At 48.8% G+C, this 22,923-nt stretch overlaps 1 protein-coding gene across 1 annotated transcript; it reads right to left on the bottom strand.

Moving 5' to 3' along the window:
• Positions 1-681: 681 nt before the first annotated feature.
• On the bottom strand, positions 682-15,653 carry LOC139321769 (solute carrier family 22 member 6-B-like). Its single transcript, XM_070950644.1, has 10 exons — positions 15,240-15,653; positions 12,756-12,859; positions 11,188-11,342; positions 9,538-9,706; positions 7,076-7,199; positions 5,093-5,205; positions 4,684-4,898; positions 3,659-3,767; positions 1,716-1,919; positions 682-766 (listed from the first exon to the last, which is right to left on the bottom strand). Exons 1-10 carry the CDS (start codon positions 15,651-15,653, stop codon positions 682-684), a joined length of 1,692 nt encoding a protein of 563 aa, XP_070806745.1.
• Positions 15,654-22,923: the final 7,270 nt, after the last annotated feature.

Genomic DNA, 22,923 nt, shown 5'->3' with positions numbered 1-22,923 from the left:
TAGAGACCCTCTGTATCTTCACCCCCACATCGTCTCTCTCGCAGCTCGTGAGAAAACCTTCATATCGTTTTTGTTTTTGTACAATGCCATGTTTTTTCCTGTTCCATCCTCTCTGCTGTTCCTTGAGGTCTACATCATTCCAGCCTTCCCTCTTATCCAGGGATAAGAGCGCTGGTGGCTAAAACCCACCTTGGAGCAACCGAGATGGGAGAGCTAACCAGGGCAAAAGTAGAGATGAGGAGGTTGCTGTGCGTCTTGGGACCCACACTTAATCCCACACCCCGCCATGTCTGCGTGAGAACACATCCGGCAGCGTGAAAATCATCATTTTGAAGAACTCGAAGGCCACAAGTTTCATTGCTCAGACACAGCCGCAGCCACCCAGAAACGGAAGCAAAATTGGCTTCCTTCAAGAGAGAGAAGAAAAATCACAACTAGGAAAGTCCGTTTGCTTCGAGATGCCAGAAGAAAACCTCGGACCCCAAATGTTCTTCTCCGTTGCAAACGCCAAACTTCTCTCTCTTGTTTTAACTTCCAAAAATGGAGCTGGGGTGCGATCTCGGCAACCCAACTAACTGGAAGGGCCCAGCAGCAAAGTGTTGGCCTCCGCTTCGTTGATCCTGCAACTAACGCCCGTGGGAGATGCCAGATCCCAGATCCTGATTCCCCCCCGGTTGAAGCTCAAAGGCGGGTCGACTGGACGACGGGAGACGCGGGGCTCTTTGCCGGCGTCTCCGGCAGGATGGCTTTGGATTTCCATCGAGCTCTGTGGAGACAGATGTTAAAAGGCCATTAGAAGCCGCAGATTTTATTAGCAGGAGGAATAAAGGGGCAGGCGAGATGCGTTATTGGAAAAAAGAGGCCGCACCCGAGCAGAGAGAAGGCTATTTGGCAAAAAAAAAAAAAAAAAGGAGAGACAGAAAATCGATTTCTGCAGAGATAAGAACCCACGGGCAACGGGAAATTGCAAAATGATGAAAGGCATCGAACCAGATAGAGAGAGAAGGATAGGGCAGGGTAAGGATAGGATAGGATAGGATAGGATAGGGTAGGATAGGATAGGATAGGATAGGATAGGATAGGATAGGATAGGATAGGATAGGATATAGAATAGAATGGAATAGAACAGAACAGAACAGAACAGAAGAATATATAGAATAGAATCAATATAGAATGGCAGGGAAGGGAAGGGAAGGGAATGGGAGGGGAGGGGAGGGGAGGGGAGGGGGGAAGGAAAGGGAAAAGAGAAGGGAATAGAATAGAAGAATATATAGAATAGAATAAATATAGAAGGGAAGGGGAAGGGAAGGGAAGGGAATGGGAGGGGAGGGGAGGGGGGAAGGAAAGGGAAAAGAGAAGGGAATAGCATAGAAGAATATATAGAATAGAATAAATATAGAAGGGAAGGGGAGGGGAAGGGAAGGGAATGGGAGGGGAGGGGAGGGGGGAAGGAAAGGGAAAAGAGAAGGGAATAGCATAGAAGAATATATAGAATAGAATAAATATAGAAGGGAAGGGGAGGGGAAGAGAAGGGAGAAGAGAAGAGAAGAGAAGAGAAGAGAAGAGAAGAGAAGAGAAGAGAAGGAAAACAACAGAATGAAAACGAGAGGAGAAATAGGAATATAGAAATAGAAATAGAACAGAATACAGAATAGAATGGAAGAAGGACACGGGGGAAAGAGGAGGAGGAGGAGGCGATGGAGAAGGTGACCCACCTCTCTTCAACTTCTGCCACTGTGTCCAGCAGAGGGACGTTAAACATTTCGGGCAGGAAGACCGCAGAAACGCCAGACACGACGGGCGTCACCCCAAATATCACCAGGGGCAGGAAAGGCTGGTAGTCCCCAGCCATCAGCACGAGGGGGGCTATGATGCCCCCCAGCCGAGCCATCACTGTGGTGAAGCTGCTGCCTGTTTGCCTGGCAAGGAAAACCCACAGAGATCTTTATAAGCTGGTCCTACCTTGTCCTCTTCACCTGCACAACGATGACCCTGTGAGGTAGGCGAGGCTGAGTCACCTAGCCCATGCTTCCCCACCAGGTGGGTTAAAAAAAAAAAAACCTGTTGTAGCTTCATACGGGACTACAGATCGCACATAGCCAGGCAGGTTCTGTTTCCTCTACTACACCCAGAACCTTGGAAAGAGCCTTGGTGGCACAGCAGACTAAAGTGCTGTTAAGTAGCACAGCTGCCTGCCATTACTACAAGTTCGAATCTCACCAGGCTCAAGGTTGACTCAGCCTTCCATCTTTCGAGGTAGGTAAAATGGGGACCCGGATTGTGGGGGCAATAAGCTGACTTTGTATAAAAAAGAACACCATTTGGGGAGGGGCTGAAAGCCCTACTAAGCAGGTATATACAAAAGTATGAAGGCTATTGGTTAACGCATTGTAAGCTGCCCTGAGTCTCTGGAGAAGGGCGGCATATAAATCGAACCAGTAAATAAAATAAATAAATAAACCACAAAAAAGGGTCTAAAAATGCAGTAGTTCTCAACCTCAGAAAACTTTTAAGAGGTGTGGACTTCAACTCCCAGAATTCCCCAGCCAGCCTCCTGGAATTCTGGGAGTTGAAGTCCGCACCTCTTTTTTTTTTTTTCCAATACACTTTATGAAACTTTTATTACATTAAAAACATAAAAAAATATTTCACTCAACAACAGCTATTTGTGGTGTTTTTCTTGTGACAATAGTTGGGCCTTATTTACAAAAATTGTGCGTATTTACATTCTTTTTTTATCTATTACTTATACTCAATAACTATCTATCTTCAATCTATCACTGTTCTATCCAGTTATACCACTGTTCCCACACATTGTAAAATATCGATGCCTCTTTATCTTTTAAACTCAGCGTTAATTTGTCCATTTCTGCGCAATTCACGACCTTTTGTATGACCAGTTTCTCTGCGGGTGTGCATGGCTGTTTCCAACACTGAGCATAGGCAATCCTGGCAGCGGTTAATATGTGTAGTACTAGATATTTTGTGCCCTTCACATTTTTTTTTTTTAAGATCCCCAATAGGAAGAGTTCCGGTTCTAAGTCTAATTGTTCGTTAGTAATTTCCTGTAGCCAATCTTTAATTTTTAGCCAATATTTTCGAGCCTCAGGACAGGACCACCACATATGGTAGTATGTTCCCTCTTTTTTTTTTTACATTTCCAACATATGGAGCTCATTTTAGGGTACATTTTCGCTAATCTCAAAGGGGTTAAGTGCACCTTTTAAAGTAGCTGAGGTAAGAAACAGTGGTCTAGTGCAGGGGTCTCCAACTTTGGCAACAGTAAGACTTGTGGACTTCAACTCCCAGAGTTCCTCAGCCAACAAAGTTGGCTGAGGAACTCTGGGAGTTGAAGTCCACAAGTCTTAAAGTTGCCAAGGTTGGAGACCCCTGGTCTAGTGTGCTGCGTGCTGAGGTTCAAGGCCTGGTTTCTTCAATTCTAGATTGATCCTTTCGGGATACGCCAAGCAGGTGTCCTCCAGGGGCGTTAACCACAACTCCTATCATCCCCAGCCTGGGGATGGTCATAAATGTGGTAGGAGAATCCTGGGCTGCTGGATCTAGAAAGGGAGCCAGGATGTCTCTGAAAGGGGGAACCTGACCTGGATTTCCAAAAGGGACCCCTCCCCCAACATGGTTTCCACACCTATCGGCTTACCTGATCACCGTTGGGAAGAGTTCCCCTCCGTACAGGTAGAGGCACATGGAAGATGCCGCTAAGCAGCCTTTACCCAGAACCACAAAGACAAGACGCAGCGTCAACATATCTAGGAGAAAGGGAGGTGGGTTGAAAGCATAACCTGGTTAGTTTTCTTCCAATGTGGGCCCGAGACAGTGTTTCTCAACCTTGGCTACTTTAGGATGGGTGGACTTCCATTCCCATAATTCCACAGCCAGCATGTTCAGAAGCATTGAATTAACTCTATTCCTCCATCCCTTCATCCATCTATCCATCCATCCATCCATCAACCCATCCCTTCATCCATCCACCTATCCATCCATCCCTTCATCCATCCATCTATCCCTTCATCTATCCATCCATTCTTGTTTCTCAAACTTGACAATTTTAAGATGTGTGGACTTCAACTCCCAGAATTCCCCAGCCAGCATATTGAGAAGCACTGATCTAACTCTATCCCTCCCTCCCTGCATCCATCCATCCATCCATCCATCCATCCATCTATCCATCCATCCCTTCATCCATCAACCCATCCATCCATCCCTCCCTTCCTCTATCCATCCATCCCCCCATCCATCCATCCATCCATCCATCCATCCATCCATTTTTGTTTCTCAAGCTTGATAATATTAAGATATGTGGACTTCAACTTCCAGAATTCCCCAGCCAGCATATTGAGAAGCACTGATCTAACTGTACCCACCTCCATCCCTCCATCCACCATCCATCCATCCATCCATGCTTCTCAAACTTGATAATTTTAAGATGTGTGGACTTCAACTCCCAGAATTCCCCAGCCAGCATGTTGAGAAGCACTGATCTAACTCCATCCATCCATCCAGCATGGCTGGCTGGGAAGTTCTAGGAGTTGAAATCCAGAACTGAAGAGTCAGAAACTCTGCTCTTGATCCTGTCTTTTCCCACAAACATAGCTACAGGGGAGTAAATTATAACTGCTAGTAGACCCCTGAAGGTGGACACTCCTTCTCGTTGTTTCTTCTTACCGGAAGGGACAGGAAGACTGACCAAAAGGAACAGTCCTGCAAGGATGAGGGAAACGGACTGGATGATGCGTCGGCCAACGTAGCTGAGCAGCAGAGCACAGACCATCTTGGCCACCAGGTCTGTTGCTCCAAAAAAGAGCTGCACCAGGAAGACGTTCATGCCAAACATGGAGAGGTCCATGGAGAGCCCAAAATAGGCCATGTTCATGGAGAAACTGAGAAGGACAAATATTTGATTAGAAGTTATCTAGATGGAAAGAACTGATAAGAAATGCTGGTGTTGGGTTGAGGGTCTCCTCATTGGCTGGAGAAGATGGAAGTTGCCATCTTCTCAATCTGAGAAGGACCTCTGTTTGGAGAAGATGGAACTGCTTTGTCCACCCTTCCTTTGGTGATGTGTTCACCATACCTGATGAGCATGAGGCAACAGCTGATGCGTCTCAGTCCAGGGGTGCGGAAGAGGTCCAAGCAAGAGTGGTTGCCCCGTCCTGGAGAATTACTCCCCGTTTGGATCTCCAGCATCTATGTGGAGAGAAGAAGAGATTATACAAGAATAAACACAACTGTTTTTGTGCGTAGAGCCGTGTTTCTCAACTTCAGGCACTTTAAGACGAGTGGACTTCAACTCCCAGAATTCCCCAGCCAGCATGAGGAGTTGAAGTTCACAAGTGTTAAAATAGCCAACTTTGGAGACCCCTGGTCTAAAGTATAGTTGATCTGGACTGGTCCCCAGTGCCAAGCTAGATTGGACTTGGTTACCACTCGGTTAGGAGACCATCATAGGATCCTAAGAATGTATGTTAGATCGGGAGGTTGAAAACTATTCCAGAAATAGACAAGAGTAGGCCTGCTTCCATCTTGTTGTCCAAGGAAACTGCCCAGAAGTGAAGTTCTCTGGTGTTCAGGAGTCAGCTTGGATTTCAGAAGATATTACATCATAGATAGTCTGCACTAGATCGGACATTCTCAAACTTGTCAACTTCAAGATGTATGGGCTTCAACTCCCAGAGTTCCCTAGCCAGTGTAGGAGTTGAATTCTGGGAGTTGAGAAATAAGGATGGATGGATGGATGGATGGATGGATGGATGGATGGATGGATGGATAGATGGATGGATCAATGCTTCTCAATATGCTGGCTGGAGAATTCTGGGAGTTGAAGTCCACAGATCTTAAAATTGTCAAGTTTGAGAAACAAGGATGGATGGATGGATGGATGGAGTTACTAAAGTGCTTCTCAACATGCTGGCTGGGGAATTCTGGGATTTGAAGTCCACAGATCTTTAAATTGTCAAGTTTGAGAAACAAGAATGGATGGATGGATGGATGGATGGATGGATGGATGGAGTTACTAAAGTGCTTCTCAACATGTTGGTTGAGGAATTCTGGGATTTGAAGTCCACTCATCTTAAAGTGATGAAGATGAGGAACGGGGATGGATGGATCAATGGATGGATGGATGGAGTTACTAAAGTGCTTCTCAACATGTTGGTTGGGGAATTCTGGGATTTGAAGTCCACTCATCTTAAAGTGGCTGAAGGTGAGGAACAGGGATGGATGGATGGATGGATGGATGGATGGATGGATGGATGGATAGATCAATGCTTCTCAGCATGCTGACCAGGGAATTCTGGGAGTTGAAGTCCACAGATCTTTAAATTATCAAGTTTGAGAAACAAGAATGGATGGATGGATGGATGGATGGATGGATGGAGTTACTAAAGTGCTTCTCAACATGTTGGTTGGGGAATTCTGGGATTTGAAGTCCACTCATCTTAAAGTGGTGAAGGTGAGGAACAGGGATGGATGGATCAATGGATGGATGGATGGATGGATGGATGAATGGATGGATGGATGGATGGAGTTACTAAAGTGCTTCTCAACATGTTGGTTGGGGAATTCTGAGATTTGAAGTCCACTCATCTTAAAGTGGTGAAGGTGAGGAACAGGGATGGATGGATCAATGGATGGATGGATGGAGTTACTAAAGTGCTTCTCAACATGTTGGTTGGGGAATTCTGGGATTTGAAGTCCACTCATCTTAAAGTGGCTGAAGGTGAGGAACAGGGATGGATGGATCAATGGATGGATGGATGGGTGGATAGATCAATGCTTCTCAGCATGCTGGCCGGGCAATTCTGGGAGTTGAAGTCCGCAGATCTTAAAGTTATCAAGTTTGAGAAACAAGGAAGGAAGGGAGGGATAGAGTTAGACCAGTGCTTCTCAGCATGCTGGCTGGGGAATTCTGGGATCTGAAGTCCACTCATCCTACAGTGGCCGAGGCTGAGGAACATTAGGGTAGGATGATTCCCAATCCAGAAGTGCCAGACCAACCCCTAGAGAGCCAGTTACGGGCCGTGTCCTGAACCTCAGAGAAACCCCCGTTGCTCCTCACCTCCAGTACTACGGCTTCCCCCGCGGCGGCTTTCCCGTTGATCCTGGCCACGTGCTTCAGGTTGCGCAGGGCGGCCTCACGTTCGTTGTTCATGAGGAGCCAACGGGCCGACTCTGGAAGCCACCTGAGGAGAAGGTCAAAAAAGGGGGGCTTGAAGTTGCTTCAGGGGCTCCGGGTTTGATCCTGCTCCTATCCTGCTCTCCGTGGTGGCCAGGGAGAGCTGCTTCGTTGTTTTGAAAAGGGTATCCAGGTAGTCCTCGACTTACGACAATTCATTTAGTGACCATTTGAAGTTACAACAGAACCGAAAAAGCGATTAAGGACCATTTTTTAATGTTTATTATGACCACTGCAGCATCTTCCATGGCAGTGTTTCTCAACCTTGGAAGCTTGAAGATGGGTGGACTTCAACTCCCAGAATCCCCCAGCCAGCGCTGCTGGCTGGGGGATTCTGGGAGTTGAAGTCCACCCATCTTCAAGCTTCCAAGGTTGAGAAACACTGCCCCATGGTCACGTGATCAAAATTCAGACGCTTGTCCACAGACTCATATTTATGACGGTCGCAGGTCCCGGGGTCTCGTCATCCCCTTTGGCGGCCTTCTGACGAGCCAAGTCAATGGTGGGGGGGAGCCAGATTCACTTAGCGACTGGGTTACTGACTTAAGAATTGCAGGGATTCACTTGACGACGGTGTGGCAAGAGAGGTCGTAAAATGAGGCAAAATGCATTTTATAGACGTCTTGCTTAGCAACAGAAACGTTGGGCTCAATTGTACGTCAAGGACAATCTGTACAGTTTAAAGGCGCTCTACCTTTTCTCTCCCATCACATTGATGTCACATCGCTTAACCCACTTACAGGTTATCCTCAACTTACGTCCATTCATTCAGCAGCCGTTCAGAGTTACGACAGCGCTGAAAAAGTCACTTAAGGCCAGTCCTTGCACTTACAACCGTCACAGCATTGCCACGGTGGCATGTTGTGGGTGTTGCGAAGTTGTGAGTTGCTCCATCCCTGGAGTTTTTCAAGAAGGGACTGGACCGCCATTTGACTATTTATTTATTTATTTATTTATTTAATTATATTTCTATACCGCCCTTCTCCTGCGGGACTCAGGGCAGTGTACAGCCAGGATAAAACATAGCATATAAAATTTAAAAACATTTAAAAAAAACAATTAAATAATTTTGGCCCGAATTTAAAACAACCCAATTAAAACCGAAATTCGATTAAAAAAAAAACTGAGAGGATGGGATCAAGCCAGTCCAGCTAGATGGTATAGGGCAATGATGGCTAACCCTTTTTGCCGTGGGGGAGACCGTGGGATGGTCGCATGCGTGCATGCCCACACCCATAATTCAATGCACACCCCCCCCATGCATGCATGCGTGATCCCGCACACACACTCCCCCTGCTTTTGGCACGCAATGGCCCGGTGGGCTCGGTAGGGCCTGCTTTTTGCCCTCCCCAGGCTCCAGAGGTTTTCTAGGAGCCTGGGGAGGGCAAAAACAGCCTTTCCCCCCCCCCCGAGGCCCTCTGGAGGCCGGAAATGGCCCAAAAGGCCCAAAAATCAGCTGGCTGGCACACACATGCACGCTGGAGCTGAGCTAGGGCAACGCTCACGTGCCCACAGATATGGCTCCATGTCCCAACTGTGGCATGCATGCCATAGGTTCGCCATCACGGATATAGGGTCTCCTGCCCGAGCAGGGGGTTGGACTAGATGACCTCCAAGGTCCCTTTTTAATTTTTTTTTTTTTAATTTGATTTATATGCCACCCTTCTCCGGAGACTCAGGGCGGCTTACAACGTGCTCAGCAATAGCCTTCATCCTTTTTGTATATTTATACAAAGTCAGCTTATTGCCCCCACAAACTGGGTCCTCAATTTACCTACCTTAGAAAGGATGGAAGGCTGAGTCAACCTTGAGCCTCGGCGAGATTCGAACCTGCAGTAATTGCAGGCAGCTGGTCTTAATGACCAGCTTAATAACAGGGTGCCTTAGACCACTGTACTACCAAGGCTCTTTAACCCTGTTATTCCACTATGTGGTATGTTGGGTGCTTGGCAACGGCTTGTGTGTACAAGGGTTGCGGCATCCTTTCCAGCTCGCTTCTCAATAAGCAAAGTCCACATGGATGGTTGGCTCACTTAACAACCGCATGGCTCACTTTAACGACTGCAGGCTTCGCTTTACACTTGCTGCGATTCGCTTCGCAACCATGGCAAAAAAAAAGGGTCTTAAAAGCGGGGGGGGGGAGTGGAACTCACTTAATGACCACCTCACTTAAAAAAAAAAAACAACAACAGAAGGTCCAGTCTCAGTCGTGCTCATAAGTCAAGGACTACCTATATAATTTCCTGGGGATGTTGTACGAACATCTGGATTCAGCCAGAGGCCTGCAGCCTTCCTCGCAATTCAAGTTACGTTCTGGCCTGAAGGGAAAATTGGGGAAAACTCACCAGGAATAGGCGAAGAAGGCGAAGAACGGGGCGGAGATGGACAGCTGCAGCCAGCGCCAGTCGCGAATGGCGTACGCCAACCCTGCGAGCAGCACCTGCCCAGCTGTGCTGCAGTAGCTCTGGATGGAGACCACCACTGCCCGGGATTTGGTGGGCACCCACTCCAGACCTGGGAGACGAAGAGGAAGACAAGCTGAAATGTCAGACTCCAGCAAGGGTGGGATGGATCCATCCATGATAGAAGAGAATAGTTGCAGCTCAGGGTTGAACTGAGAATCTCCGAGCTTCGTGGTTTTCTCGCGGACATTTCGTCACCCAACTAGCTAACATCTAACACTGAAGATGTCTGCTTGGTTGTCTTCTAACACTGAAGGGAGGGGGGTTTATGGAGGGGGGTGGGAGAGGAGGAGGAGGAGGAGGAGGAGGAGGAGGAGGAGGAGGAGGAGGAGGAGGAGGAGGAGGAGGAGGAGGAGGAGGACGACGACTATGGGGTGCTTGGAGCTCTCTGAGCTTGGTGGTTTTTCTTGCAGACGTTTCCTGACCCAACTAGGGAACATTGTCAGTGCTACAAGGGAGGGGGCTTGTAGAGAGGAGGAGGAGGAGCAGGAAGAAGAAGAAGGAGAAGGGGAAGGAGAAGGAGAAGGAGGAGAAGAAGAAGAAGAAGAAGAAGAAGAAGAAGAAGAAGAAGAAGAAGAAGAAGGAGAAAAAGAAGGAGAAAAAGAAGGAGAAAAAGAAGGAGAAAAAGAAGGAGAAAAAGGAGAAGAAAGAAGAAGAAAGAAAAAAGAAGAAAGAAAAGAAGAAGAAAGAAGAAGAAAGAAGAAAGAAGAAAAGAAGTAGAAGAAGAAAGAAGAAGAAAGAAAGAAAAAGAAGAAGACAAAAAAAGAAGAAGAAAGAAAAAGAAGGAGGAGGAGGAGAAGGAGAAGGAGAAAAGGAGGAGGAGGAGAAAAAGAAGGAGGAGGAGGAGGAGGAGGAGGAGGAGGAGGACTGTGGGACCCTTAGTGCTCTCTGAGCTGGTGGCATTCTTGAAGACGTTTCATGACCCAAATAGATAACATCATCAGTGTCAGAGGGGAGTGGGGTTTGTGGAGAGGAGTGGGAGGAGGAGAACTGTGGGACCCTTGGTGATCTCTGGGCTTGTTTGTTTTCTTGCAGACGTTTCATGACCCAACTAGGCAACCTCATCAGTGCTAGAAGGGAGTGGGAGTTGTTTCCTTTCATCATCATCATCATCAACATCATCACCATCACCACCAGTGGTAGCACTGATGAGGTTACCTAGTTGGGTGATGAGACATCTGCCAGAAAACAACCAAGCTCCGAGAGCACCAATCTAAGACTGCTTTCCAAAAATCGGAGGAGGGTCCCCTTGAGGCTAACCAGTCCAGCTCCTTGTTGACGCCAGTAGCCAAGCCATCAATCGAACCCAATATTTCTCCAGCTTTGCTACTTGGTGGACTTCAATTCCCAGAATTCCCCAGCCAGCATTGCCCACACTTCGCCCAATTGAAAGCCGGCTGGCTGGAGAATTATTGGGAGTTGAAGTCCACCCAGCGCAAAGCTTGCCGAGCTTGGGAACCACAGCTCTAACCAAACCTTCACCCCGTATCTTCCCACGTGCCCCCCTTCCCATCCTGTCTACCCACCACTCACTTAAACAGATGTAATTCAGCAGGAATCCGGAGATGCCGATGCCGCTCAGGAAGCGGAAGACGCAATAGGTGAGGAAGCTGTTGGAGAAGGCGGCCCCAGTGCCCATGGTGGCCACCATCAGCAGGGACCAAATCAGGATCAGCCGGCGTCCGTATCTGTGCCAAGAGGGTTTACAAGTAGGCTTAGGACATGTCGGCTAGATCCCAGGTTTTTTGGGGACGGAGAGAGCAGGGGACGGATTTTGCGTAGGATTCGAAAGGGGGGCGCAATGCGAGGCTTAAGAAATCATCCTTGCCTTTACGTAGCCAAGCTGGTTCCTCCTCTGTGTTTATCTCGTTGAGAGACAATTTGGGTCTAGAGGTTAAGGCACCCAGCTAGAAAGTGGGAGATGGAGAGTTCTAATTCCGCTTTAGATACAAGGCCAGTGGGGTGACTTTGGGCCTATCACCCGGAGACTGGGAGTTCTAGTCCCACCTTAGCTATGAAAGCTGACTGGATGACTTTGGGCCAATCACCAGGAGACTGGGAGTTTTAGTCCCACCTTAGCTATGAAAGCTGACTGGATGACTTTGGGCCAATCACCAGGAGACTGGGAGTTTTAGTCCCACCTTAGCTATGAAAGCCAGCTGGATGGCTTTGGACCAATCACTAGGAGACTGGGAGTTCTAGTCCCACCTTAGCTATGAAAGCTGACTGGATGACTTTGGACCAATCACCTGGAGACAGAGAGCTCTAGTCCCACCTTAGCTATGAAAGCTGACTGGATGGCTTTGGACCAATCACCAGGAGACTGGGAGTTCTAGTCTCACCTTAGCTATGAAAGCTGACTGGATGACTTTGGGCCAATCACCAGGACGCTGGGAGTTCTAGTCCCACCTTAGCTATGAAAGCTGACTGGATGACTTTGGGCCAATCACCAGGACGCTGGGAGTTCTAGTCCCACCTTAGCTATGAAAGCTGACTGGATGACTTTGGACCAATCACCAGGATGCTGGGAGTTCTAGTCCCACCTTAGCTATGAAAGCTGACTGGATGACTGTGAGCCAATCACCAGGACGCTGGGAGTTCTAGTCCCACCTTAGCTATGAAAGCCGACTGGATGATTTTGGGCCAATCACCTGGAGACAGAGAGCTCTAGTCCTAGAGATGATCAACTGGCTGGGTGACTTTGGGAGGGCAAAAGGACTCTTGCCTTGGGTAGGGGGCATTGGGCTCCAAGATCCCTTCCATCTCTATGATTCTATGGGCCCATCTTTCTCTCTCAGCCCAGCCCATCTCGCAGGGTTGTTGTGGGGAAAATAGGAGGATGAAGGTGTGTTAGATATACGTCGGACATTTTCGCTGCCTTATTCGTAAAAATAATAAAGGCGGGATATAAATAAATAATAAGAGAGAGAAATGCTCTCTGCAAGGTTCAGACCGCCTAAAATGCACTCTTTTATTTGTAGAATTCTTGCCTTGCAGAATTCTGCGATTTGTATGTCCCTCTCTGGATCGGGCAGCCCCTTTCTCCCCCCCCCATTTTCTTGGCTTGCGGGATTTTCCTTCGGCCGCCTGAAGCTTCTTACCTGTCCGAGAGGTCTCCCAAGACGAAGGCCCCCACCAGGACCCCTGCCATGAAGAGGGATTGGGCCAGGCTCTTCAGGGGCTGCAGGTTGCAGACCAGGTCCCACTGCAAGGACACAGAAGAAGAGAGAGCTGCAGAAAGGTTGGGGACCAAGGCCTTTAGGGCATTGCACGGAGAATTGGATAACTTCAGAAAAGTTCATAATTCCTCCACTTGGGCGTTCGCAGCGTGTCTGTATGTGTATGTGTTTATTTGTACATGTGCAGAGAGACTGGGAGAGCTCCCACGTCAAACTGTAGATCAGTGGTCCCCAGTCTTTTTGGCACCGAGGACTGGTTACGTGGAAGACCGTTTTTCCACGGATCGGGGCTGGCGGGTGTTGTCACCCAGGCCCAAGTAGTTAGTATTAAATACAAACAGTTCGAAAACAAACAGACTTTATTAGAACAGCTGAGAATTAACTCATTCTCAGCGTCGTCCAAACGAAATGAAAGCAAATTCTTCAAAACACCATTCCATAGTTTATCACCGACCTTGGGATAATTGGGCAAACTGCCAAAGGCTTCTCTTGGCAACAGTTCAGGAACAGAAGAAATAACCACAGCCAAACAAGAAGCAATTCTCTCAACGGTTGTTTTCCGGCAAAGAGGCCAAGAGCCGTTGCTGGTCTTTTAAGCCTTATGGGAGGGGCTAATCATCTCCTGGCCTTACTCCCGGGTCGTCCTCTTTGCTTTAGCTGCTCCTGCCTTCTGGCAGCTCTTCTCATGCGTGCACTAGGAACAGGCTCCTCCTGTTCCTCTGCCTCTCTACTGTTAGCCTCTGGAGGCTCCGGACTCCACACATCACTCCCCGATGGCCCTGGCCCTATCTCTGCCTCTGACGCAGAGCCCTCATCCGGGCATATATAGGTATCCTCGACTTACAACAGTTAGTTTAATGACCCAAGTTACAACGGTACTGAAACAAGTGAGTTATGACCGTTTTTCACACTTATGACTGTTGCAACATCCCCACGGTCACATAATCAAAATTCAGAGGCTCATATTTATGACGGGTTACAGTTTCCCAGGGGGTCACGTGATCCAACTTTTGTGACCCTCCGACAAGCGAAGTCAATGGGGAAGCCAGTTTCACTTAACAAAGTGTGACTAACTTAATAATTGCAGTGATTCACTTAGCAACGGTAGCCAGACAGGTCGTAAAATGGGGGCAAAGCTCAGTTCACAAATGTTTCACGCAGCAGAAATCATGGGCTCTATTGTGGCCGTAAGACTAACTATACCAGTCCAGTATCAGATTTTTTTTTCATATAAATGATGTTGAGCTTCAATGGGTAGATTGCCTACAGTGGTGGGTTCTGTGGGTGTGGCTTGGTGGGCGTGGCTTGGTGGGCATGGCAGGGGAAAGATACTGTAAAATCTCCATTCCCACCCCACTCCAGGGAAAGGTTACTGCAAAATCCCCATTTCCTCCCGATCAGCTGGGACTCGGGAGGCAGAGAAGAGATGTACGAGGGGCCAGTCAGAATTTTTACTACCGGTTCTCTGAACTACTCAAAATTTCTGCTACCGGTTCTCCAGAACTGGTCAGAACCTGCTGAAACCCACCTCCGATTGCCGTGCCCTAGACATTGGTATCTGAATGTAAGAGTGGTGCAGTGGCCTAGACGTGGAGCTCTCGCCTCACAATCAGGAGGCTGTGAGTTCGATCCTAGGTAGAGGCAGATATTTCTCTCTCTGGGCACAATGAGAATAGATCTGCTGCACAAAACTCCGCACTGGCGACAGGAAGGGCATCCGGCCAGTAAACATTCTGATAGCTCCATTCAGTTGCCCAGACTCCACCCCGCAAGGGATAATGGGGTCGTTAAATGAAGATGATGATTGGTATCTGAACATAGATCTTTTTAATATTCATGTTTTATTGTTTTTTTAAAAATCTAGGTACATATTGCAAGCCCATGTAGGATATGCCATATAGCAGTGATGGCTAACCTTTTTGCCACCGCGTGCCAGGAGAGGGGGCGGGGGGGTCACGCGTACGCGTGCCCACACCCATAATTCTATGCACCCAACCCCCACGCATACATGCATGACCCCCACCACGCTCCCCCCCCGGCTCCTGGCACGCGATGGCCTGGTAGGCCCGTTTTTCTTTCTCATCTGGCTCTAGAGCCTTTCTAGGAGTCTGGGGAGGGCGAAAACAGCCTTCCCCACCCCTCCGGAGGCCCTCCAGAGGCAGGAAACAGCCTGTTTCCCTATTTCTGTTGGGCCCAGAAGGCCCGAAAATCAGCTGGCTGGCACGCATGCGCGCCAGAGCTGAGCTCACGTGCCCACTGATATGGCTACGCGTGCCACCTGTGGCACGCGTGCCATAGGTTCACCATCCCGGCCATATAGATTGACTGACTGACTGATTAAATGAGTAAATAAACAAACAAAAAAGTAAGTAAATAAAAGGAGCCGGAGGTGACCTCCGAACATACCTCCGTCACGATGGTGGAAGCGAAGGTGCTGTGGTCATACTGCCACCCGTCAAGGCAGGGTTCCAGTCCCACCTCCTTGCCCGTCGTATCGTTGGCGTCGGGCGCCAACCATCCCGCGAAGCGCTGGCAACTGTCCGGCTTCAGGTCTTGCCCGAGCGGCACCAGATTCTCTTGCTGGGAGAGGTTGCCCGGCTGCGCCTGCCTGCACCCGTGCTCTGGGGTGGCCGCGCTGAAGTTCTGCACCAAGTTGTGGCTGGCCAGGAACAGGACGGGCAACGAGAGGAAGAAGACTGAGAAAATCTGGAAGGTACCCATGCTGCCAACCTCCTCCAGCAGGTCCCCGAAGGGGATGGTGGCCACGGGAGGCCCTGGGCACAGGGAGAGGCGGCGTTGTTGTCCCTTCGCTGGAGCCATCTCTGTCCGGTTTTTCTGTCTTTTTCCTTACTGCCAAGGAAAGGACCCCTTTTTATAAGCAAGGAGAGGAAACGGAGAGGGCAGGTTGGATTAATGAATGGCCATCAGGAAGCTGCGGCTGACCGGGCACCCCCTGGCATGGGAAGCAGGTAGGACAACAGCCATGGAAAAGGCAGGGTATGTGTGTGCGTTTGTGCATCTGTGTGTGTTTATGTCATTTTTTTGGCCCGTCCTGTAATTTGCCCAGCTTTGCCCTTTTTCCTCCCACCCACCCCACTCCAAAAAAGCGATGCGCAGGCAGTCCTCGAATTACAACCGCAACGGAGCCCGGTATTTCCACGGCGAAGCGAGACAGTTGCTAAGGGAATCGCGCCCGTTTTGCGACCTTCCTTGCCACGATGGTTAAGGGAACCGCTGCAGTTGTTAAGTGAGTCACACGGTTGTTAAATGAATCTGACTTCCCCCCTCCCCCCATTGAGTTTGCTGCTGAGACGGTCACAAAAGGGGGATTGTGTGACTCCGGGACATGGCGACCGTCCTAAATATGGGTAGTACTCAACTTGCAACAGTTCATTTCCTCACCATTCAAAGTTACAACGGGACTGGCAAAAAAGGGACCGTTTTTCACACTTGTGACCATTGTTAGCATCCCCCTGGTCACGTGATCGAAATTCAGAGGCTTGGCAACTGACCCATATTTATGACGGTCGCAGAGTCCTGGGGGGGCTGTCACGTGATCCCTTTTGCGACCTTCTGACAAGAGCCTTGATGGTGCAGCGGACTGAAGTGCTGTTAAGTAGCACTGAGCTGCCAGCTGCCTGCAATTACTGCGAGTTCAAATCTCACCAGGCTCAAGGTTGACTCAGCCTTCCATCCTTCTGAGGTAGGTAAATTGAGGACCCGGATTGCGGGGGCAATAAGCTGACTTTGTGTAAAAAAGAACACCGCTTGGGGGGGGCAAAAGCCCTAATAAGGAGGTATATACAAAAGAATGAAGGCTATTGCTATAAGTGCATTGTAAACCGCCCTGAGTCTTCGGAAGAGGGCAGCATATAAATTGAACTAATAAATAAATAAATAATAAGCAAAGTCGACGGGGTAGCCCGATTCGCTTAACAACCGTGTGAACTAACTTGCAATGATTCGCTTTTAACAGCAGTGGCAAGCAAAGTCCTAAAACGGGTCAAAACTCACTGAAATGTTTCACTTAGCAACAGAAATTGTGGGCTCCGTTGTGGTCGTAAATTGAGGGCCAACGGCTGGCTGGGGAAATCTGGGAGTTGAAGTCGAGAAGGCCTTAGAACAGTGTTTCTCAACCTTGGTAGCTTGAAGATGGGTGGGCTTCAACTCCCAGAATCCCCCAGCCGAAGTTGTTCCCCCTTTTAATTTGGGGAGAAATTGAGACGAAAACCTCTACGGCAGTACTGTCCATTTCCTGCGCTCGCTTTTGCCCCCAACGGTTGGCCTGGCGCTTTGGCAACGGGAACGTTCTACTTTGCAGAAAAGTTGCCAAGCTAGGATATTTTTTTTAGCCACGCTTTATCGAACAGGCTGCCTTTGAGATTAATAATACAAGATTCGCAGCAAGCCGATGCATCAAAATGCGTCATTTCATTCCTGGAACTTTCGTTTCGTTTATCATTTATGGAGAAATTCTCGGGAGCGCCTTCTTTAAAATTCTTGTGTCTTCTAATTGGAGGCGAACGCTCCCTCCCCACGCGGTTCTAGTTAATGAGTTTGCAGCAGCTTTCCCAGGTCCATCCTGTTGTCTTGCATCCAAGGATGGTCAGAACATGGCTAACCATTGATCAACCGACCTTCCCTTTCCTGCCAGCTCTGAGCACATGGGAGGAACTGAAAAATTCCTGGAAATCAACCTGCACACGGAGCCCTGTGTGCTACTTCCTCTAGATGCCTTCTCCTGGCCTTTTGACACAGTCCCTGCTGATTTGGGTGCACACGCACTGACAGCATCCTAGAGTCATCGGATTGGAAGGGATTTTAGAGGTCATCTAGGCCAACCCCTTGTGCCGGGTCCAGTAGAACGAAGTGTTTCTCAACTTCAGCAGTGTTTATAGACTGCTTTGTTCTAGTTTGGTCTACATGTGGACCAGGGGTGAAATTCATTTACCTCCCCTACCGATTTGCAAATGTCTGCACATGCGCTGAAAATTGTCGCAAAAAAGGGACGTCATGACGTCCGCGCGGGTGGGTGGGAGGGGCTTCGCGCAGTCGGCCCTAATGTATCGCGCAATCCGGTAGAAACCAGCTGAATTTCAACCCCTGATGTGGACCAGTTGGGTCTAGTGCCGTGATGGCGAACCTATGACACGTGTGCCCAAAGTGGCATACAAAGCCATGTGGCCCAGCATGCGCAGCCTTGCCTGCTTATGTTCTGGGTTTCTGATGCACATGTATGCGTGATGATCAGCTGTCCTTCATGCGTGCAGCAGTGCCAAAAACCGGCCTGTGCATGCACGCCGACCAGCTGATTGTTGGGCACACATGCGCACCAGAACCCAGAAGTTCGGCTTTTCTGGAGCATGGCCCTGATGAGCACATGTGAGCACACGCAATGTTTCCATGCAAACTTTTTGGCACTTCGTACCACTGAAAAGGTTCGTCATATAGTGGTTAAGGCACCAGGCTAGAAAGCAGGAGAATCCGAGTTCAAATCCCGCCTTAGGGATGAAAGCCAGCTGGGTGACTTTGGACCAATTACCAGGAGATGGTGAGTTCAGTGGTGAAATCTACTTACCTTCGCTACCGGTTTGGGTGTGCTCACACCTCTTCTGTGCATGTGCAGATGGTTAACAATGTGACATCCTGGCGGGTGGTCGGAGTTTCCCGCTGCCAGCGCTACTGGTTCAGCGAGCTGGATAGAACCGGGGGTGGGATTTCACCGCTGGGTGAGTTCTAGTCCCATCTTAGACACAAAAGCCAGCTGGGTGACTTGTGGAGAAAAAAAGGGGGAGGAAGGCATGTTGATAACTCAAGTGCCTTGAGTTATTTGTAAAAATAATTTTATTTATTTATTGTATTTTATTTTATTTTGATTTATATGTCGCCCTTCTCCGGAGACTCAGGGCGGCTTACAAGGCGTTAAGCAATAGCCTTCATACTTTTGTATATTTTATACAAAGTCAGCTTATTGCCCCCACAAATAATAAAGGTGGGATATAAATAAATAAATGTAGGCAAGAAATGTGTTAAGATCTGTAAATTTCAACTCCCAGAATTCCCCCCAACTGTCTGCTGGACCAAGATGGAGAAGCCCAGATGTTTTGCAGCAGCTGTCTTAGGTCCGGTCCTACAGTAGTCCTCGACTTACGACTACAAGTGGTAAGCAGGGTGGCGTTATCCTGCCCAATTTTATGACCATTCTTGCCATTGTTAATTGAATCAACGGCGGGAAGATCATTAAAGAGAAATCCAACCTACAACTAAGGAGAAATTTCCAGACAGTGAGTACAAACAGTGGGACAACTTGCCTGCGGAAGTCGTGGGTGCTCCAATCTTGGAGGCTTTTAAGAAGAGACTGGACAGCTATTTGTCTGAAATGGTATAGAGCAGTGAATGCCCAAACCGGAAATCTCATGCATGTGTGTGCATGTGTGTGAGCACCCGGAACCTGAAGACCAGCAAGCCGGTGCGCGCGTGCCTGTTTTTTGGCTGTTTTTTTGGTCATTTTTCAGGCTGTTTTCAGGCCATTTTCTGGGTTGTTTTCAGGCTGTTTTTTGGGCCATTTTCAGGCCTGTTTTTCAGCCATTTTGTGGCCATTTTCAGGCCTGTTTTTTGGCTGTTTTTTGGGGCCATTTCAGGCCTGTTTTTTGGCCGTTTTTCAAGCTGTTTTCAGGCCATTTTCTGGGTTGTTTCCAGGCTGTTTTTTGGGCCGTTTTCAGGCCATTTTGTGGCCATTTTCAGGCCTGTTTTTCAGCCATTTTGTGGCCATTTTCAGGCCTGTTTGTTGGCCATTTTCCGGGTTGTTTTCAGGCCTGTTTTTTGGCTGTTTTTTGGGGGGGGCATTTTCAGGTCTGTTTTTTGGCCATTTTTCAAGCTGTTTTCGGGCCATTTTCTGGGTTGTTTCCAGGCTGTTTTTTGGGCCGTTTTCAGGCCATTTTGTGGCCATTTTCAGGCCTGTTTTTCAGCCATTTTGTGGCCATTTTCAGGCCTTTTTTTTTGGCCATTTCCCGGGTTGTTTTCAGGCTGTTTTTTGGGCTGTTTTCAGGCCATTTTCAGGCCTGTTTTTTAGCGATTTTCTGGGCTGTTTTCAGGCTGTTTTTTGGGCTTTGTTCAGGCCATTTTTGGGGCGTTTTCCAGGTCATTTTCCAAGCCATTTCCAGGCCTGTTTTTTGGCCATTTTCAGGCTGTTTTCAGGCTCTCCGGCACCTAGAAAGAGCAGCTGGCGATGGCGTGCGTGCCCACAGAGAGCGTTCTGCTTGCCACCTCTGGCACGCGTGCCATAGTTTCGCCATCACGGGTATAGAATCTCCTTCCTTCAGCAGGGGGTTGGACTAGAAGACCTCCAAGGTCCCTTCTAACCATGTTATTCTGTAATTCATCTCCCCCCCCGCTTTAAATTCTGCGTTATTTCAATGATCAGCGATCACGTTGACTTTGACTGCACAGATGCGACGATCTTGCTTTTAAATCTCCTGAGTTTATTTTTCCACGCAAAAGCTGCTATCGGCAGAAGAGCAGAGAAGGAATTGATCAGAAAATGCATTTCAGAAAGGTGAACCTGGGGCTTAGCGATGAGAGGGCATCCGAGCCACCAGCATCCCCGCTCGCCCGATCTGCTTATCCAGATTATTGAACGACTGGCAGCTGCATTTGCATAGCCTGCTAAGCTTGGTTAGTTTCAACTTGGATTAGTTTCCTCAAAATTTAGCATCTTGGACAAGCCCTGCCTATTAGCTCGATTGATGATTCGTGCATTATTGCAGGGACTCCGAAAATGGATTCATTCACAGGCTGTATAATCCCAGGCACCGTTTTGGTGCTAAATCCCTCCCAGGCCGCTGTAGATTATTTTGTGAATTGCAATTAAGCAGCTCAGCGGATCATAAGAGATTCCCCCCCCCCCCCCCGGCATGGGAGCATCTCCTGAATTGCAAGCCGCCATTCCCAGGGTCAAGATACATTTGGGTTTTCGTTGTTATTGTAATTCTGTTTCTTTTTGGGTGGCAATTTTGTTTGTCCCCTGATTTATGAAGGCCAGCGATGCAAGCCTTGACGGCGATCAGAGCAGTAAATAAATACAGGGGGGAAAAAAGGAACGGTCAGATCCTTGATTTGGCAAAACAACTTGTTTGCAAAAAAGATTCTTTGGACTGTTGACTCTGGAGGAGACAGCCGGGGGTGTGTATGTGAGAGAGAGTGGGTCATTTCCTTTTTCAGTCCTGGATGGCAAAATAAACCGGGTTGGTCTTGGGTGCCAATTAAAGACTTTCCAGTTTCAGCTGGTTTTCTCTCCCGATGAAACTCTGGCAGGTGCCAGGCAAGGCAGGGGTGAACGAGGACTTCCTAATCAAAGGGCGAACCTCAAGTCGCACTCCTCTTCACGGGTCAGTGGTCACATTGGCTGAGGGACGGCTGCACAATTCAGCCAATATATCCTGCTGCAGCTGGATCCGGATGCCACGGCATGACACCAACGGGGAGATTACGGGGCAATAGCTTGTGGTGTTAAGCAGTGGTAGGTTTCACATTATGTTACTACTGGTTCGCCGCGCGAGCGCCGGTTCGCACACGTGCCTGCCTTCCGTGCATGCGCTTTGCTCACGTGCGTGGCGCCTTCCGTGCATGCACCCGGCCTCAAAAACATGTCTAAATAGAATGGCATAGAGCCAGTGTGTGTGTGTTTAGGGGCGGGGAGGACTGGTCCACCCAGGATTTCCGCAACCGGTTCGGGCGAACCGATCCGAACCGGCTGAATACCAGCTCTGGTGTTCGGTTGAACTCAGCATGTTTGCTGAGTTAGAATCAGTATCAGAGAGTTGGAAGGGACCCAGGAGGTCTTGCAGTCCAACCCCCTGCACAAGCAGGAGATCCTATACCATTTCAGACAGGTGGCTATTTAGTCTTTTCTTAAAAGCCTCCAGTGATGTAGCACCCACAAAGTCTAAAGGCAAACCGTTCCACTGGCTCAGGGGTCAGCAACTTGTGGCTCCGGAGCCACATGTGGCTCTTTGGGCCCTCTGCTGTGGCTCCCTGTCACCCCGCCACTGGCTGGCCCCACCCCTCGCCCTCCCCTCCCAGTCACTCCTCGCCTGGACTGAGAAGGTAAGGGCAATGGCGAAGGATGGAGAAGCGTCCGAGAGATACAGAGAGAGGGGAAGAAAGGGAGACATAGAGAGATACAGAGAGAGGGGAAGAGAGGGAGACATAGAGAGATACAGAGAGAGAGGGGGAGAGAGAGACATAGAGAGATACAGAGAGAGAGGGGGAGAGAGACATAGAGAGATACAGAGAGGGAGAGAGAGAGAGACATAGAGAGATACAGAGAGAGAGGGAGAGAGGGAGACAGAGAGATACAGAGAGAGAGGGAGAGAGGGAGACATAGATACAGAGAGAGGGGGGAGAGAAAGCGACAGAGAGCGATACAGAGAGAGAGGGGGGGTGGAGAGGGAGAGAGGGGAGAGAGAGAGATGTCAAAAGGATTTTGTGGTTCCCGGTGTTTTTTAACAACTGGTTGTCTGCCCTAATGACCGACTGGGTAGGCGTGGCTAGGGGGGGTCATGTGACCGGTGGAAGTGAGTGACATTGAGTTGGCCATGTCCAGCCAGGTTTTGTGGCTCCTGGTGTTTTCTTTTCTGTGGGAAACGGGTCCAAATGGCTCTTTTTGAGTATTTAAGGTTGCAGACCCCTGCACTGGCTTATTTTTCACACTGTCAGGAAATTTCTCCTTCATTTTAGGTCGATTCTCTCTTTTAATGATCTTCCACCCTTGACTTCTTGTCCTGCCCTCATGATTCAGGAAGGAATCGTAGGACTGGAAGGGACCTCAGAGGTCGTCTAGTCCAACCCCCTGCTGAAGGCAGGAGCCTTATACCATCCCAGTCAAATGGTTCTCTAATCTCTTTTTGAAAACCTTCAGTGATGAAGCTCACACAACTTCTGAAGGCAACTTCTGTTCCATGGGTTGATTGTTCTCACCGTCAGAAAATGTCTCCTTATTTCCAGGTTGAATCTCTCCTTGTTCAGTTTCCATCCATTCTTCCTTGTCTGGCCATCGGGTGCTTTGGAAAACAGCTTGACCCCCTTCCTC

The sequence above is a fragment of the Pituophis catenifer genome, unplaced genomic scaffold (assembly GCF_029215685.1).
Source record: "Pituophis catenifer annectens isolate HBS135680 unplaced genomic scaffold, rPitCat1.0.hap2 SCAF_10, whole genome shotgun sequence".
In the NCBI taxonomy this organism is placed as follows: Eukaryota; Metazoa; Chordata; class Lepidosauria; order Squamata; family Colubridae; genus Pituophis; species Pituophis catenifer.
Note: the sequence above shows the minus strand (reverse complement) of the source record. Positions and strands in the feature narration are given on the sequence as shown.

Excerpts from the sequence above, each read along its gene's own strand:
- LOC139321769 (XM_070950644.1), bottom strand. The coding sequence starts at position 15,653 with ATGGCTCCAGCGAAGGGACAACAACGCCGCCTCTCCCTGTGCCCAGGG. Across the intron at positions 7,200-9,537 it reads GCCTTCTTCGCCTATTCCTG|GTGGCTTCCAGAGTCGGCCC; the intron begins GTGAGTTTTCCC and ends CCTTCTCCTCAG. Across the intron at positions 3,768-4,683 it reads CAGTCTTCCTGTCCCTTCCG|ATATGTTGACGCTGCGTCTT; the intron begins GTAAGAAGAAAC and ends CCTTTCTCCTAG.